At 34.4% G+C, this 17818-nt stretch overlaps 4 protein-coding genes across 4 annotated transcripts; all 4 read right to left on the minus strand.

The window, feature by feature from the left end:
• On the minus strand, window positions 1-908 carry LOC121129635 (uncharacterized). The gene is made up of 2 exons (XM_040725363.2): window positions 819-908; window positions 1-742 (listed from the first exon to the last, which is right to left on the minus strand). The coding sequence occupies exons 1-2, from the start codon at window positions 828-830 to the stop codon at window positions 113-115; spliced, it is 642 nt and encodes a 213-aa protein (XP_040581297.1). The 5' UTR covers window positions 831-908; the 3' UTR covers window positions 1-112.
• Window positions 909-5909: 5001 nt separating this feature from the next.
• On the minus strand, window positions 5910-6817 carry LOC121129669 (uncharacterized). Its single transcript, XM_040725399.2, has 2 exons — window positions 6728-6817; window positions 5910-6651 (listed from the first exon to the last, which is right to left on the minus strand). The coding sequence occupies exons 1-2, from the start codon at window positions 6737-6739 to the stop codon at window positions 6022-6024; spliced, it is 642 nt and encodes a 213-aa protein (XP_040581333.1). The 5' UTR covers window positions 6740-6817; the 3' UTR covers window positions 5910-6021.
• A 5001-nt stretch (window positions 6818-11818) lies between these two features.
• Window positions 11819-12732, minus strand: LOC121129661 (uncharacterized). Its single transcript, XM_040725384.1, has 2 exons — window positions 12637-12732; window positions 11819-12559 (listed from the first exon to the last, which is right to left on the minus strand). The coding sequence occupies exons 1-2, from the start codon at window positions 12646-12648 to the stop codon at window positions 11879-11881; spliced, it is 693 nt and encodes a 230-aa protein (XP_040581318.1). The 5' UTR covers window positions 12649-12732; the 3' UTR covers window positions 11819-11878.
• Window positions 12733-16652: 3920 nt separating this feature from the next.
• Window positions 16653-17605, minus strand: LOC121129658 (uncharacterized). The gene is made up of 2 exons (XM_040725382.2): window positions 17516-17605; window positions 16653-17442 (listed from the first exon to the last, which is right to left on the minus strand). Exons 1-2 carry the CDS (start codon window positions 17525-17527, stop codon window positions 16813-16815), a joined length of 642 nt encoding a protein of 213 aa, XP_040581316.1. The 5' UTR covers window positions 17528-17605; the 3' UTR covers window positions 16653-16812.
• Window positions 17606-17818: the final 213 nt, after the last annotated feature.

The following is a 17818-nucleotide window of genomic DNA, read 5'->3' on the forward strand; positions in this document are numbered from 1 at the left end:
TTTTTCAATCAGCTAGTTAGAAATATATATTTTCTGAAAAAATTCTATAGCATGACGTATTCAAAACAACGGTGACAATATCATAAAGAGTTGGAACATATGAAAATAATTTTTAGTATCCATGATGACCATGTCCATGATGTCCACCATGACCGTAGTGACCACCATGATGCCCATGATGGGAGGATTTCCATCCGTAGTCATATCCAAATTTGTAGTTTCCATGACCATGTTCGTGGTGACCATGTCCATAGCCTCCATGTCCGTGTCCATGACCGCCATAGCTAGGCTCAGCAGATCTCTTGTGATATCCTCCATGGTGATGTCCTCCATGATGATGATGACCACCGTGGTGATGACCTCCGTGATGGTGTCCGTGACCACTTTGGTAGACATGGACATAGGCTGTTCCATGACTACTGCTATGTCCTCCATGATGCCCTCCATGATGGTGTCCATGACCACCGTAGCTAGGCTCAGCAGATCTTTTGACAAGCTCAACACCGGTGTCGTCCTCATTTTCAATCACTTCTTCTTCTTCTGCCTCCCTTTTATGGTAGCCACCATGGTGGTGTCCTCCATGATGTCCTCCGTGATGTCCTCCATGATATCCATAGCTTCCATGTCCCCCGTGGTGTCCTCCATAGTGACCACCATGATGATGTCCTCCATGATGACCATAGCCTCCGTAGCTAGGAGCAGCCAAGCTCACAGATAAAACTATAGCAAATATGATCAAGCTCTAAAAAAATGAAAAGACGGATTGTATCAGTTCAATTATTTCTTTTTGTAATCCACGGGATAGGTAGGTCTCTTACAAAGTACTTCATAATACTTTTTGCTTCTTTTTGTTTGTTTTGATTATCAAATCAGAACTGACTTGCATTTTGGAATTGATCATCCGTATATATACCTATTTACTCGAATTTGCGTCTGTGAATTAACACTTAGATGATATCCTGCAAGTCTCGCCAAAAAAAAAGCATACAAAGAAGAAGGGAGATGATCAATGAGCAGGGCGTGTTTCAACATTTGAAAACTTACAACATCATATTTAGAGTGTAAAAATTGTTTCTTCTATCCTATACCTATATGTAAAGATAGGCTATTGGTTAAGATATATACTTTTATATATTTATAAGTCTTCATCTATAGCGTACTTCAAGAAACATCTCTGCTTCATTAGCAATTTTATGTTGAACCATTGCTATTGGAAATTAACAAATTCAAGATATAAAATAATTAAAATATAAAATTTATAATAATTAATTGATTACACATTAATAATTACACTGTCCAACATATACAAACTTTTTTAAAGCACTAGAACAGCATATACTCAACTTAGTTGAATTTTATCTCTTGATTCCAAATATGGCCTTATTTTTTATCTGTTTACCTCATGGGTTTCAGAAAAAAGGCAGATTTTTTCTTTTTTTTTTGCTATTTTTTAGGTTCAAAGCATTTTTAAGCGTTTAGTGAGGAAGATAGGGATACATTTTTTAATATTTTAGAAACCTAATGTTAAAAAGAACTAAAACCATTTTTAAAATTTTTGTATCATGCTCATAACTCAAGTTTTCTATGTTTAAAGCTGAAAAGATTTTTATTGGAGGCTCATTATTCTAAGACAAATATATTCAAGAAGAGTAAAAGTATGTCATTTCATGGCTGAAATTCTAAAATTTAATTTTATAAGAAAGAGCCTTACCATGAACACTCTATAACATTGTGAATTTGAGAGAATGCCCCAAGAATATGTCAAGGATAAAACTCATTTTTGAACTGATCTCATAAGAAAAGTATATATATTTCCATGCCACAGCTTAAGAAACAGAGAAAAAAAAGTGAAATGAAATCCCTCTTGAGAGTAGGATCCGGTAATTGGGATCGGTGTTCGTCAATGGAGAAGAGTACATTTGTGGGGAGGAATCCCTGGAAAGGAAATATCTGTTATCTGCCCCTGGTCACTAGGATTTGATTTTGTGTGGATTTGCTCAGAGGACTCCCTTGAATGTCTGATTTTTGGAGTCCCTCATTCACTACAGATCTAGAACAAGTCATACGGTTTTCCATGGAGCTTAAAATATGCATGCATGAAATCAAGTAATAGTGTAAGGATGTCTAGAGGAGAAATGTTTATAGTCCAGAATAAAAAGTTACTTATTCTTTGGAATATCTTTTCTATGATTTCCTTAAAATACTTTATTTATCTTGATACATCACCAGAGTCTCAAATATTGATGACTCTTATATAATATTTTTAGGCAATGACAAAAGAGTCACTACCAACAAACGCTTAAAAAGCTTTAAACCTATGAATAGCTAGAATGAACAAAAATTATATATCCCTTCTAACCTTGGGAAAGAACGTCTCTCTGAGTAACAAAGTTCGAGCAATCATTATGTTATTGGTCCTATGGGGATTCCAAGGAGGGCTCCGTGACTTCTCCAAATATGTAAGTTATCTAAAAAAAAAAAAATTGCTGCATAAATGCCCAAAAGAGTGCGACAGAGTGGTGATCTGCAATAAATTAAAATATCGGGTAGAAATACAAATATTAGGCCTTTAGGCATTTTTTTGATGGATTAAAGTAATTTACATTGTATTTAAGTGCAAGAACTAAAAAAATAATCCTTTTAATTTAGTCAATCCCATTTTATTTGCTAGTTTTCTTTTATAGGAAGGTAATTACTGGAAGTCAGTAGAATAATTCCTTACAAAGAAGACAATTGCTCGTTCGAAATGGAGAAGACAAATCTAACCATCTTAAGATGAGAATTCCATTTAGTTATTTTGTAAGATTGAACCCCCTTCTCATTTTTTAAAAATATGTAGCCGTTAGTTGAATTCATAACTGACAAAACTAGAAAATATGATATGAGTTTTCTTTATCCTCCAAATTCTATTTCGCTATTTTCATTTTTTTTTTTTTTGTAATTATGATATTGGTACATATAATTACTTACAAACTGCTCAACCTTCCCAAAAATCATCTAAAGTAGTGTTTAAATCAATGTGGTGGAAGGGGAAGGGGTGTTACTTAGCTTTTGCATTCTGATTGGCTGAGCTGAGTGACGTCGCATATGTTGTATTCATTCAGAAATTAAAACAAAAATATAATTTCGTGAGTTGAGAATTCATAGACTCCTTTCACTCAACAAAATCAGAACTCAAATTTGGCTTCTAGCATGGAAAAGTCATCAATGTATTAATCAGCACCTGAATCTCCAGTGTCCTCTGTATCTATTATTTTGACCTTCTATAATCTCTCTTCTGCTTCTACAGTACTGTCTGCTTAGAGGTCCTCATACGTGCCGTCATCTGCTCTTACAATATCCTTCTTGTTTAAAACTCCGTTTTCGACGCGCAAGCAATGGGCTAATTCCGTAGGTTAATTAATGCCTACAAAATGGTCTTTCAAATATTATTGATTGGACAAATGGGCTGTTGGGTTTTAATTTATTCATAAGACTTGATATATTACTTTTCACTGTAAGTTATTTGTACTATTTTTTGCGGGAAATCGAATTTCCACAACCTATAAAACCACAACAGTCAAAGAAACGACGTCATATCAGTGCTACGAGTAACGTGGTCTCTTGTCCATCTCCAGGTAATTTCCAAAGGATCCTGCATTGCTCCAAAATTGGGTGAAGGCCTGCAAATGAAAATACAAGTTTAATTCAAAAAAATATCGTATCTGCAGCAATAATTTCAGTCAAGACTGTTATGAACGAGATCTCCGAAATGAGTTTTTTTATATACTTTTAGATGAAAAGTATCTGAAGTGGGAATTCCCAACCAGACATTCCATTTACAACATTGGAGGTACGCCCATTGGTGTCGATTTTGCTGCCGAAACTTATGACTCAAGTATCCTAATTAATAAAATGTCTTTTAAACGCTTCAGACTAATTTTTGGGAAGTCTGTATAGGTTCCAAGACCTGCTGTGCTTATCGTTTTCAATTTACCTCTACGGCTGCTTCTGCACTGAGGAGAAACAATCAAATACCAACATTGACTCCTTTCATCAACTTTTTAGATCGAAAGAAAATTAACCTCCCCGTCAAGAAAGGACTGAATGTTCTCAAAAGTTCGCTTTTGCCTCCAGCAGAGAAATGGCTTAAGAATCGGATTCCTTCTAGAGGAAAAAGCCAAATTTTTTATCGGAGAAAAAAAACAGTGTTCTTTCTGTCAAATCGATGATGAATCAAGCGACCATTTTTTATTTGATTGTACCAAAACTTGGACCTTTCTACAAAGCCGTTGGAAATCTTCTGTAGGGACATTATGAGTTTTATAATTTTAAAAACATACCATTTTATAGCCTTTTACAGTGGAAAGGAAGACAAACTTATAAACGCCATTATCATAAAGATACACCAGATTTTATACGTAAAACGGCTCCTTTTCTGGCATTTTCAAAGCATGATATGTTGGATTTGAAAAACTCCATGTAGCTTAATGATCCATCTCTACCTACAAGTACAGTGGATCATCTTAATTCTAATAAACAAGTAGAACCTGTGGAGCAAGTTAAAAAGAAAAAGGTCAAACTGTTTTGGGAACTTTGAATAATTTCTTCAATCCACTCCATGAAAGGCCTAGACAATTACCTTAAAAACAATAGCTATATGAAGCTCATTTTGACAGCAAGGTTGAATCAAGATTGTCTAGAATCTTTTTTCAAGATTGAGAGGAATATCAGGTTAGTTCGTATTAGAATTTTCTTATAATTTTTATGAAATACTGGAGAAATTTTTCGATTCTAACTCAATTTAATTTGATTAAAGTATTCAGTAGATAATGACCATCCCGATCCTGTAGAAGTGTTGCATCGATTTCGAACTCTACTGATTGGTCAACATCATAAGCGATGGATTCAGAATCCGTCAGTAAAGATAGAATACTTTGAGAATCATACTTCTAGCTTCTTTTATTTATTCTATGCGTCCTCAGAAACTATCAAAGAGTTTGCTCCTACTCGACATCAATCAAATGCTAAGCAACAATGCATACACCTTTCCGAATTAGGATATCTTCAATTAAAGGACTAAGCAGAACTACAACAGCCACTAATTAATTGGAGGAGGATTTCTACCAAGATGTACTTTACTGACTTTACAGTTAGAAAGAATCTGCTGTATTTGAATTGTGGATAATTTAAATTCATTGCATTCTTCCTATGACAAATGGGACTACAACTACCAAGGAATGGGTTATATTGCAGGATTTATTGCTTTGAAGTTCAAAATAACACATTCTCATCTAGACACTTACACCTACAAGATCGATGATCAATGGTCTTCCCTTTGATTCTTCATCTTTCCCGAGCAGGTTTATTTGTTCTCTCAGATGCATTCCTAGCAGATGTTGCTAAGTTTGAAGAAATATTTTGTGACATGCACAAGGAAAAAGAAGATAAAAACCCTCGATTGTTGGAGAAAGTAATCCAAACTTTAAATCTATTATTAGAAGGCTAATATCCGCTAGAAATTCGTAAATTCTATGGAAATGCGCATACAGGGATGAGTAAAAAAGCTCTTAACATTAAATTGAAGAGCAAAGAGAAATCCATAGTTTAAAGCAGCTCGAACAATTAATAAAATTTCACTTTGTCCTAGATATTTTCTTATAGATATGGACATTATAAGTTAGTGAATTGTCTTCACACAAATTGTTTATGCTCAGTTTACAAGTAGCAAATCTTACATTTTGAGTTAGATTCCTTGTAATCTTAGAGCAAAATACATGTACGGACCAGCGTTTTCCACGGCTTACTTCGGTCAAAATTATAAAAGTCGTGAGCTACACACCTTTATTATTCACGAGCTTGGTACATTTAATCAGCAGGAATAATTCCTTTTGTAGATTTTTTAATCGATATACAAGTAAAGATTGCAGTTTTTCAATCAGCTAGTTAGAAATATATATTTTCTGAAAAAATTCTATAGCATGACGTATTCAAAACAACGGTGACAATATCATAAAGAGTTGGAACATATGAAAATAATTTTTAGTATCCATGATGACCATGTCCATGATGTCCACCATGACCGTAGTGACCACCATGATGCCCATGATGGGAGGATTTCCATCCGTAGTCATATCCAAATTTGTAGTTTCCATGACCATGTTCGTGGTGACCATGTCCATAGCCTCCATGTCCGTGTCCATGACCGCCATAGCTAGGCTCAGCAGATCTCTTGTGATATCCTCCATGGTGATGTCCTCCATGATGATGATGACCACCGTGGTGATGACCTCCGTGATGGTGTCCGTGACCACTTTGGTAGACATGGACATAGGCTGTTCCATGACTACTGCTATGTCCTCCATGATGCCCTCCATGATGGTGTCCATGACCACCGTAGCTAGGCTCAGCAGATCTTTTGACAAGCTCAACACCGGTGTCTTCCTCATTTTCAATCACTTCTTCTTCTTCTGCCTCCCTTTTATGGTAGCCACCATGGTGGTGTCCTCCATGATGTCCTCCGTGATGTCCTCCATGATATCCATAGCTTCCATGTCCCCCGTGGTGTCCTCCATAGTGACCACCATGATGATGTCCTCCATGATGACCATAGCCTCCGTAGCTAGGAGCAGCCAAGCTCACAGATAAAACTATAGCAAATATGATCAAGCTCTAAAAAAATGAAAAGACGGATTGTATCAGTTCAATTATTTCTTTTTGTAATCCACGGGATAGGTAGGTCTCTTACAAAGTACTTCATAATACTTTTTGCTTCTTTTTGTTTGTTTTGATTATCAAATCAGAACTGACTTGCATTTTGGAATTGATCATCCGTATATATACCTATTTACTCGAATTTGCGTCTGTGAATTAACACTTAGATGATATCCTGCAAGTCTCGCCAAAAAAAAAAGCATACAAAGAAGAAGGGAGATGATCAATGAGCAGGGCGTGTTTCAACATTTGAAAACTTACAACATCATATTTAGAGTGTAAAAATTGTTTCTTCTATCCTATACCTATATGTAAAGATAGGCTATTGGTTAAGATATATACTTTTATATATTTATAAGTCTTCATCTATAGCGTACTTCAAGAAACATCTCTGCTTCATTAGCAATTTTATGTTGAACCATTGCTATTGGAAATTAACAAATTCAAGATATAAAATAATTAAAATATAAAATTTATAATAATTAATTGATTACACATTAATAATTACACTGTCCAACATATACAAACTTTTTTAAAGCACTAGAACAGCATATACTCAACTTAGTTGAATTTTATCTCTTGATTCCAAATATGGCCTTATTTTTTATCTGTTTACCTCATGGGTTTCAGAAAAAAGGCAGATTTTTTTCTTTTTTTTTTTTTGCTATTTTTTAGGTTCAAAGCATTTTTAAGCGTTTAGTGAGGAAGATAGGGATACATTTTTTAATATTTTAGAAACCTAATGTTAAAAAGAACTAAAACCATTTTTAAAATTTTTGTATCATGCTCATAACTCAAGTTTTCTATGTTTAAAGCTGAAAAGATTTTTATTGGAGGCTCATTATTCTAAGACAAATATATTCAAGAAGAGTAAAAGTATGTCATTTCATGGCTGAAATTCTAAAATTTAATTTTATAAGAAAGAGCACTCTATAACATTGTGAATTTGAGATAATGCCCCAAGAATATGTCAAGGATAAAACTCATTTTTGAACTGATCTCATAAGAAAAGTATATATATTTCCATGCCACAGCTTAAAAAACAGAGAAAAAAAAGTGAAATGAAATCCGTTTTGAGAGTAGGATCCCGTAATTGGGATCGGTGTTCGTCAATGGAGAAGAGTACATTTGTGGGGAGGAATCCCTGGAAAGGAAATATCTGTTATCTGCCCCTGGTCACTAGGATTTGATTTTGTGTGGATTTGCTCAGAGGACTCCCTTGAATGTCTGATTTTTGGAGTCCCTCACTCACTACGGATCTAGAACAAGTCATACGGTTTTCCATGGAGCTTAAAATATGCATGCATGAAATCAAGTAATGGTGTAAGGATGTCTAGAGGAGAAATGTTTATAGTCCAGAATAAAAAGTTACTTATTCTTTGGAATATCTTTTCTATGATTTCCTTAAAATACTTTATTTATCTTGATACATCACCAGAGTCTCAAATATTGATGACTCTTATATAATATTTTTAGGCAATGACAAAAGAGTCACTACCAACAAACGCTTAAAAAGCTTTAAACCTATGAATAGCTAGAATGAACAAAAATTATATATCCCTTCTAACCTTGGGAAAGAACGTCTCTCTGAGTAACAAAGTTCGAGCAATCATTATATTATTGCTCCTATGGGGATTCCAAGGAGGGCTCCGTGACTTCTCCAAATATGTAAGTTATCTAAAAAAATAAAAAATTGCTGCATAAATGCCCAAAAGAGTGCGACAGAGTGGTGATCTGCAATAAATTAAAATATCGGGTAGAAATACAAATATTAGGCCTTTAGGCATTTTTTTGATAGATTAAAGTAATTTACATTGTATTTAAGTGCAAGAACTAAAAAAATAATCCTTTTAATTTAGTAAATCCCATTTTATTTGCTAGTTTTCTTTTATAGGAAGGTAATTACTGGAAGTCAGTAGAATAATTCCTTACAAAGAAGACAATTGCTCGTTCGAAATGGAGAAGACAAATCTAACCATCTTAAGATGAGAATTCCATTTAGTTATTTTGTAAGATTGAACCCCCTTCTCATTTTTTAAAAATATGTAGCCGTTAGTTGAATTCATAACTGACAAAACTAGAAAATAGGATATGAGTTTTCTTTATACTCCAAATTCTATTTCGCTATTTTCATTTTTTTCTTTTGAAATTGTGATATTGGTACATATAATTACTTACGAACTGCTCAACCATCCCAAAAATCATCTAAAGTAGTGTTTAAATCAATGTGGTGGAAGGGGAAGGGGTGTTACTTAGCTTTTGCATTCTGATTGGCTGAGCTGAGTGACGTCGCATATGTTGTATTCATTCAGAAATTAAAACAAAAATATAATTTCGTGAGTTGAGAATTCATAGACTCCTTTCACTCAACAAAATCAGAACTCAAATTTGGCTTCTAGCATGGAAAAGTCATCAATGTATTAATCAGCACCTGAATCTCCAGTGTCCTCTGTATCTATTATTTTGACCTTCTATAATCTCTCTTCTGCTTCTACAGTACTGTCTGCTTAGAGGTCCTCATACGTGCCGTCATCTGCTCTTACAATATCCTTCTTGTTTAAAACTCCGTTTTCGACGCGCAAGCAATGGGCTAATTCCGTAGGTTAATTAATGCCTACAAAATGGTCTTTCAAATATTATTGATTGGACAAATGGGCTGTTGGGTTTTAATTTATTCATAAGACTTGATATATTACTTTTCACTGTAAGTTATTTGTACTATTTTTTGCGGGAAATCGAATTTCCACAACCTATAAAACCACAACAGTCAAAGAAACGACGTCATATCAGTGCTACGAGTAACGTGGTCTCTTGTCCATCTCCAGGTAATTTCCAAAGGATCCTGCATTGCTCCAAAATTGGGTGAAGGCCTGCAAATGAAAATACAAGTTTAATTCAAAAAAATATCGTATCTGCAGCAATAATTTCAGTCAAGACTGTTATGAACGAGATCTCCGAAATGAGTTTTTTTATATACTTTTAGATGAAAAGTATCTGAAGTGGGAATTCCCAACCAGACATTCCATTTACAACATTGGAGGTACGCCCATTGGTGTCGATTTTGCTGCCGAAACTTATGACTCAAGTATCCTAATTAATAAAATGTCTTTTAAACGCTTCAGACTAATTTTTGGGAAGTATGTATAGGTTCCAAGACCTGCTGTGCTTATCGTTTTCAATTTACCTCTACGGCTGCTTCTGCACTGAGGAGAAACAATCAAATACCAACATTGACTCCTTTCATCAACTTTTTAGATCGAAAGAAAATTAACCTCCCCGTCAAGAAAGGACTGAATGTTCTCAAAAGTTCGCTTTTGCCTCCAGCAGAGAAATGGCTTAAGAACCGGATTCCTTCTGGTACTCTAGAGGAAAGAGCCAAAATTTTTATCAGAGAAAAACGAAAGTGTTCTTTCTGTCAAATCGATGATGAATCAAGCGACCATTTTTTATTTGATTGTACCAAAACTTGGACCTTTCTACAAAGCCGTTGGAAATCTTCTGTAGGGACATTATGAGTTTTATAATTTTAAAAAATACCATTTTATAGCCTTTTACAGTGGAAAGGAAGACAAACTTATAAACGCCATTATCATAAAGGTACACCAGATTTTATACGTAAAACGGCTCCTTTTCTGGCATTTTCAAAGCATGATATGTTGGATTTGAAAAACTCCATGTAGCTTAATGATCCATCTCTACCTACAAGTACAGTGGATCATCTTAATTCTAATAAACAAGTAGAACCTGTGGAGCAAGTTAAAAAGAAAAAGGTCAAACTGTTTTGGGAACTTTGAATAATTTCTTCAATCCACTCCATGAAAGGCCTAGACAATTACCTTAAAAACAATAGCTATATGAAGCTCATTTTGACAGCAAGGTTGAATCAAGATTGTCTCGAGAATCTTTTTTCAAGATTGAGAGGAATATCAGGTTAGTTCGTATTAGAATTTTCTTATAATTTTTATGAAATACTGGAGAAATTTTTCGATTCTAACTCAATTTAATTTGATTAAAGTATTCAGTAGATAATGACCATCCCGATCCTGTAGAAGTGTTGCATCGATTTCGAACTCTACTGATTGGTCAACATCATAAGCGATGGATTCAGAATCCGTCAGTAAAGATAGAATACTTTGAGAATCATACTTCTAGCTTCTTTTATTTATTCTATGCGTCCTCAGAAACTATCAAAGAGTTTGCTCCTACTCGACATCAATCAAATGCTAAGCAACAATGCATACACCTTTCCGAATTAGGATATCTTCAATTAAAGGACTAAGCAGAACTACAACAGCCACTAATTAATTGGAGGAGGATTTCTACCAAGATGTACTTTACTGACTTTACAGTTAGAAAGAATCTGCTGTATTTGAATTGTGGATAATTTAAATTCATTGCATTCTTCCTATGACAAATGGGACTACAACTACCAAGGAATGGGTTATATTGCAGGATTTATTGCTTTGAAGTTCAAAATAACACATTCTCATCTAGACACTTACACCTACAAGATCGATGATCAATGGTCTACCCTTTGATTCTTCATCTTTCCCGAGCAGGTTTATTTGTTCTCTCAGATGCATTCCTAGCAGATGTTGCTAAGTTTGAAGAAATATTTTGTGACAGGCACAAGGAAAAAGAAGATAAAAACCCTCGATTGTTGGAGAAAGTAATCCAAACTTTAAATCTATTATTAGAAGGCTAATATCCGCTAGAAATTCGTAAATTCTATGGAAATGCGCATACAGGGATGAGTAAAAAGCTCTTAACATTAAATTGAAGAGCAAAGAGAAATCCATAGTTTAAAGCAGCTCTAACAATTAATAAAATTTCACTTTGTCCTAGATATTTTATTATAGATATGGACATTATAAGTTAGTGAATTGTCTTCACACAAATTGTTTATGCTCAGTTTACAAGTAGCAAATCTTACATTTTGAGTTAGATTCCTTGTAATCTTAGAGCAAAATACATGTACGGACCAGCGTTTTCCACGGCTTACTTCGGTCAAAATTATAAAAGTCGTGAGCTACACACCTTTATTATTCACGAGCTTGGTACATTTAATCAGCAGGAATAATTCCTTTTGTAGATTTTTTAATCGATATACAAGTAAAGATTGCAGTTTTTCAATCAGCTAGTTAGAAATATATATTTTCTGAAAAAATTCTATAGCATGACGTATTCAAAACAACGGTGACAATATCATAAAGAGTTGGAACATATGAAAATAATTTTTAGTATCCATGATGACCATGTCCATGATGTCCACCATGACCGTAGTGACCACCATGATGCCCATGATGGGAGGATTTCCATCCGTAGTCATATCCAAATTTGTAGTTTCCATGACCATGTTCGTGGTGACCATGTCCATAGCCTCCATGTCCGTGTCCATGACCGCCATAGCTAGGCTCAGCAGATCTCTTGTGATATCCTCCATGGTGATGTCCTCCATGATGATGATGACCACCGTGGTGATGACCTCGTGATGGTGTCCGTGACCACTTTGGTAGACATGGACATAGGCTGTTCCATGACTACTGCTATGTCCTCCATGATGCCCTCCATGATGGTGTCCATGACCACCGTAGCTAGGCTCAGCAGATCTTTTGACAAGCTCAACACCGGTGTCGTCCTCATTTTCAATCACTTCTTCTTCTTCTGCCTCCCTTTTATGGTAGCCACCATGGTGGTGTCCTCCATGATGTCCTCCGTGATGTCCTCCATGATATCCATAGCTTCCATGTCCCCCGTGGTGTCCTCCATAGTGACCACCATGATGATGTCCTCCATGATGACCATAGCCTCCGTAGCTAGGAGCAGCCAAGCTCACAGATAAAACTATAGCAAATATGATCAAGCTCTAAAAAAATGAAAAGACGGATTGTATCAGTTCAATTATTTCTTTTTTGTAATCCACGGGATAGGTAGGTCTCTTACAAAGTACTTCATAATACTTTTTGCTTCTTTTTGTTTGTTTTGATTATCAAATCAGAACTGACTTGCATTTTGGAATTGATCATCCGTATATATACCTATTTACTCGAATTTGCGTCTGTGAATTAACACTTAGATGATATCCTGCAAGTCTCGCCAAAAAAAAAAGCATACAAAGAAGAAGGGAGATGATCAATGAGCAGGGCGTGTTTCAACATTTGAAAACTTACAACATCATATTTAGAGTGTAAAAATTGTTTCTTCTATCCTATACCTATATGTAAAGATAGGCTATTGGTTAAGATATATACTTTTATATATTTATAAGTCTTCATCTATAGCGTACTTCAAGAAACATCTCTGCTTCATTAGCAATTTTATGTTGAACCATTGCTATTGGAAATTAACAAATTCAAGATATAAAATAATTAAAATATAAAATTTATAATAATTAATTGATTACACATTAATAATTACACTGTCCAACATATACAAACTTTTTTAAAGCACTAGAACAGCATATACTCAACTTAGTTGAATTTTATCTCTTGATTCCAAATATGGCCTTATTTTTTATCTGTTTACCTCATGGGTTTCAGAAAAAAGGCAGATTTTTTTCTTTTTTTTTTTTGCTATTTTTTAGGTTCAAAGCATTTTTAAGCGTTTAGTGAGGAAGATAGGGATACATTTTTTAATATTTTAGAAACCTAATGTTAAAAAGAACTAAAACCATTTTTAAAATTTTTGTATCATGCTCATAACTCAAGTTTTCTATGTTTAAAGCTGAAAAGATTTTTATTGGAGGCTCATTATTCTAAGACAAATATATTCAAGAAGAGTAAAAGTATGTCATTTCATGGCTGAAATTCTAAAATTTAATTTTATAAGAAAGAGCCTTACTCTATAACATTGTGAATTTGAGAGAATGCCCCAAGAATATGTCAAGGATAAAACTCATTTTTGAACTGATCTCATAAGAAAAGTATATATATTTCCATGCCACAGCTTAAGAAACAGAGAAAAAAAAGTGAAATGAAATCCCTCTTGAGAGTAGGATCCGGTAATTGGGATCGGTGTTCGTCAATGGAGAAGAGTACATTTGTGGGGAGGAATCCCTGGCAAGGAAATATCTGTTGAACTGCCCCTGGTCACTAGAATTGGATTTTGTGTGGATTTGCTCAGAGGACTCCCTTGAATGTCTGATTTTTTTGGAGTCCCTCACTCACTACGGATCTAGAACAAGTCATACGGTTTTCCATGGAGCTTAAAATATGCATGCATGAAATCAAGTAATAGTGTAAGGATGTCTAGAGGAGAAATGTTTATAGTCCAGAATAAAAAGTTACTTATTCTTTGGAATATCTTTTCTATGATTTCCTTAAAATACTTTATTTATCTTGATACATCACCAGAGTCTCAAATATTGATGACTCTTATATAATATTTTTAGGCAATGACAAAAGAGTCACAAACGCTTAAAAAGCTTTAAACCTATGAATAGCTAGAATTAACAAAAATCGTATTTACATTTTGTTGAAGGCCATTAGGTTAATAGAGAAAAAATAAGAAAAATAGTTTGAGTCAAGGGATCAAACTGTTGTAAGTTGAACATAATATATTTTGGATCAGTTTTGCTGTTGGACAGTGTTATTAATGCAAGTCACAAGAGAAACTAAATAAAATGTCTTTTTTGGTTTATGAAATCCTACGAAACTAAAAAAAATAATTATGTGTCTAGTTCTTTAGACTAAGTCCCTCAACTTCTTGATTATTTAATTATTTGAAATTTAAGTATAATTACAAATATAAAGTCATGCTGGGGGTCAACGAATTCGAGTCCTTCTAACACAAGTAGGGCCTCTCATTTGCGACAATTTCAATTCAGTGCTTCAGCTTGATCTTTAGTAGGTCCATGTAGGCATCAATGTTGAGCCTGAGACCTTGGGAGAACAAATGATGAGGCATGAATTGGCTTTTGGATCTAACCACCCCAAACACCATCCATGACTTGGGCTGGAAACTTTGTATGCATGACGACGTGCACATCTTTTAAAGGCCTCAAGTTCCCTCTTGAACTTGCTAATGATCGTCTCACTGAGTCTCAGTTTTCGAGAAATTGTTATGCTGTCACTCCTGGTGTAGATTGTCAGGAGGGCTCCTTTCCTTTTCCAAATATTTGTGACAACCAATTCGTCAATTGATTACATTGTTTTCCAAATTGTGCAAGTTTAAACAATCTTTCCAAAAAAAAAAAAAATGCCTGCCTAAATGCCCCCGTTTGTCCAAGAGGACGCGCCAAAGCATAGATAGGTTTCGTACTATTTACTTCATTTTTATCGTGATGTCCTACAAAGTGATCTTTAAGATGATGGTTATATCACACATAAGTTGGAGCAACAAAAGTCAGGGTTGTTATTTGTTATCAAATGAAATTGACATTAATCGTATTTAAGTACTTAAGAGGGTTTGCTTTTTTTAGTCCAGCAATCCTGCATCTTTTAAATTATGTAATTGGCAAATTTTATATAATTTGACTACTGTATAAAATTTGACAAAAATATAAGAACTTGTCACGGAAATGGCAGTGCCCACATCCCTCAATCATTACGTTCAATGTTAGTTTCCAAAAAAAGTTCTCACATCAAATTTAAAGTTACTTTTCTATATCTTAAAAAATATGAGCGAAATTCAATGTGTGGCTGGAAGCATGAGAAACAGAGGTTTCTTGTCCTTCTAGCCATTTATTGGATCTCAAATCTCATATAAGAACTTTGGTAAGTTATACTTATGCAAAAATATATACACAATAACTTGTGTCTGTGAGCAGATTATTTCTCTCAAATCTTTTCCAAGAAATACACATACAAAAAAGAATACAAAAATGATTATTATCAATTACCAAGACGTGATTGAAGAGATGAACAACTTTCACTCTCATAACGATTGATGGGATATATTTATTCAAAGTAGTGCAGAGTAGGTCTCGTTTTTTTCATATCACTCTTTAACAACAATAGGATGTTTACACTCTCGAGTGTAACTATAATATGACTTCTGTCAAAACCTTTAGTTAATTCCACATTATATTATAGATCTATTCAATAGGACATACATAACATAAAATTCGTTCAAGTTAGCTTAATTTTTTGTGATATTAATTTATATTTTTATCTGTCAAGTCATTTTAGTTTTAGTATAAAAAATATCTATTAATTTTAATATGTTTTGGTGAGAAATATGATTTTATAAGAAATGTTGTATTCGTAAATGATAATACATCTCCTTTCGACTTTACAACCTTAAATGTCAGTTTTTTTAACTTATTTAAATAATACAAAGATTAATGTGAGCTGCAGTATCGTGATCTGCAAAATGACTAAATTATATTTTGACTGTGTAATGAGTAGGGATGTCCAAATTATGTAAATTAGATTTACATATGTACATTTTTGACTTTTATTTACATTTTTTGAATTTTTGACCTTTAATTTTCATTTTAGGAAGGAAATGTGTATTAGTGCAATTGTTCCATATTAATAGACCTGATTACACACTCTCTAAGTTTTTCCCTCCAACACAAGAGACCTCTGTCTCTTAGATTCCCCGTCCCCGTTTATCCTATCCATCAAATACACTTTTTAATTCAGCTATGTACAAGCAAGGCTTTAAATGCATTGAAATAACACCTTCTTATTATTTTCATATGTGTACAATAACGGGATAAGATTAAGTACATTTAAGTAGTATAACTTTGTCGACTGTGTATATTGTAATAAAATTTGTTTTATTCTTGGGTAACCTTTTACCCCAGTTCACTAACCGTGTTAAAATAGGATATTTACCAACACATGGTTAACATGTGTTACTTACAAGTACAAAATAGAGCTGATGAAATTTTTTATTGTTTTTAACAAAATTTTAAAAGGAAATAAATGATTTTTTTTTACCAAAAGTAGATAGCAGTACTTAACGAGGTTCATGCATCCTAGTAGAGTAGTTTTTAAATTAATCAGCAGGAGTAATAATTAATCCCAGTTTTTTAATCGATATTCAAGCAAAGATTGCAATTTTTCAATCAACTAATCTGAAATATATATTTCCTTAAAAAATTCTATAGCATGACGTATTCAAAACAACGGTGACAATATCATAAAGAGTTGGAACATATGAAAATAATTTTTAGTATCCATGATGACCATGTCCATGATGTCCACCATGACCGTAGTGACCACCATGATGCCCATGATGGGAGGATTTCCATCCGTAGTCATATCCAAATTTGTAGTTTCCATGACCATGTTCGTGGTGACCATGTCCATAGCCTCCATGTCCGTGTCCATGACCGCCATAGCTAGGCTCAGCAGATCTCTTGTGATATCCTCCATGGTGATGTCCTCCATGATGATGATGACCACCGTGGTGATGACCTCCGTGATGGTGTCCGTGACCACTTTGGTAGACATGGACATAGGCTGTTCCATGACTACTGCTATGTCCTCCATGATGCCCTCCATGATGGTGTCCATGACCACCGTAGCTAGGCTCAGCAGATCTTTTGACAAGCTCAACACCGGTGTCGTCCTCATTTTCAATCACTTCTTCTTCTTCTGCCTCCCTTTTATGGTAGCCACCATGGTGGTGTCCTCCATGATGTCCTCCGTGATGTCCTCCATGATATCCATAGCTTCCATGTCCCCCGTGGTGTCCTCCATAGTGACCACCATGATGATGTCCTCCATGATGACCATAGCCTCCGTAGCTAGGAGCAGCCAAGCTCACAGATAAAACTATAGCAAATATGATCAAGCTCTAAAAAAATGAAAAGACGGATTGTATCAGTTCAATTATTTCTTTTTTGTAATCCACGGGATAGGTCTCTTACAAAGTACTTCATAATACTTTTTGCTTCTTTTTGTTTGTTTTGATTATCAAATCAGAACTGACTTGCATTTTGGAATTGATCATCCGTATATATACCTATTTACTCGAATTTGCGTCTGTGGATTATCACATGGATAATTTCCTGCAATTTTCGACAAAAAAAAAAATACAAAGAAGAAGAAGAATAGAAGATGTAGATGGAAATATGATCAATTAGCAGGGCGTGATTCAACACACTAATCATTTACACCATCACATTTCTAAAAATAATAAAATATAACATAAACGCAAAAATGCCACATAT

The sequence above is a fragment of the Lepeophtheirus salmonis genome, chromosome 14 (assembly GCF_016086655.4).
Source record: "Lepeophtheirus salmonis chromosome 14, UVic_Lsal_1.4, whole genome shotgun sequence".
In the NCBI taxonomy this organism is placed as follows: domain Eukaryota; kingdom Metazoa; phylum Arthropoda; class Copepoda; order Siphonostomatoida; family Caligidae; genus Lepeophtheirus; species Lepeophtheirus salmonis.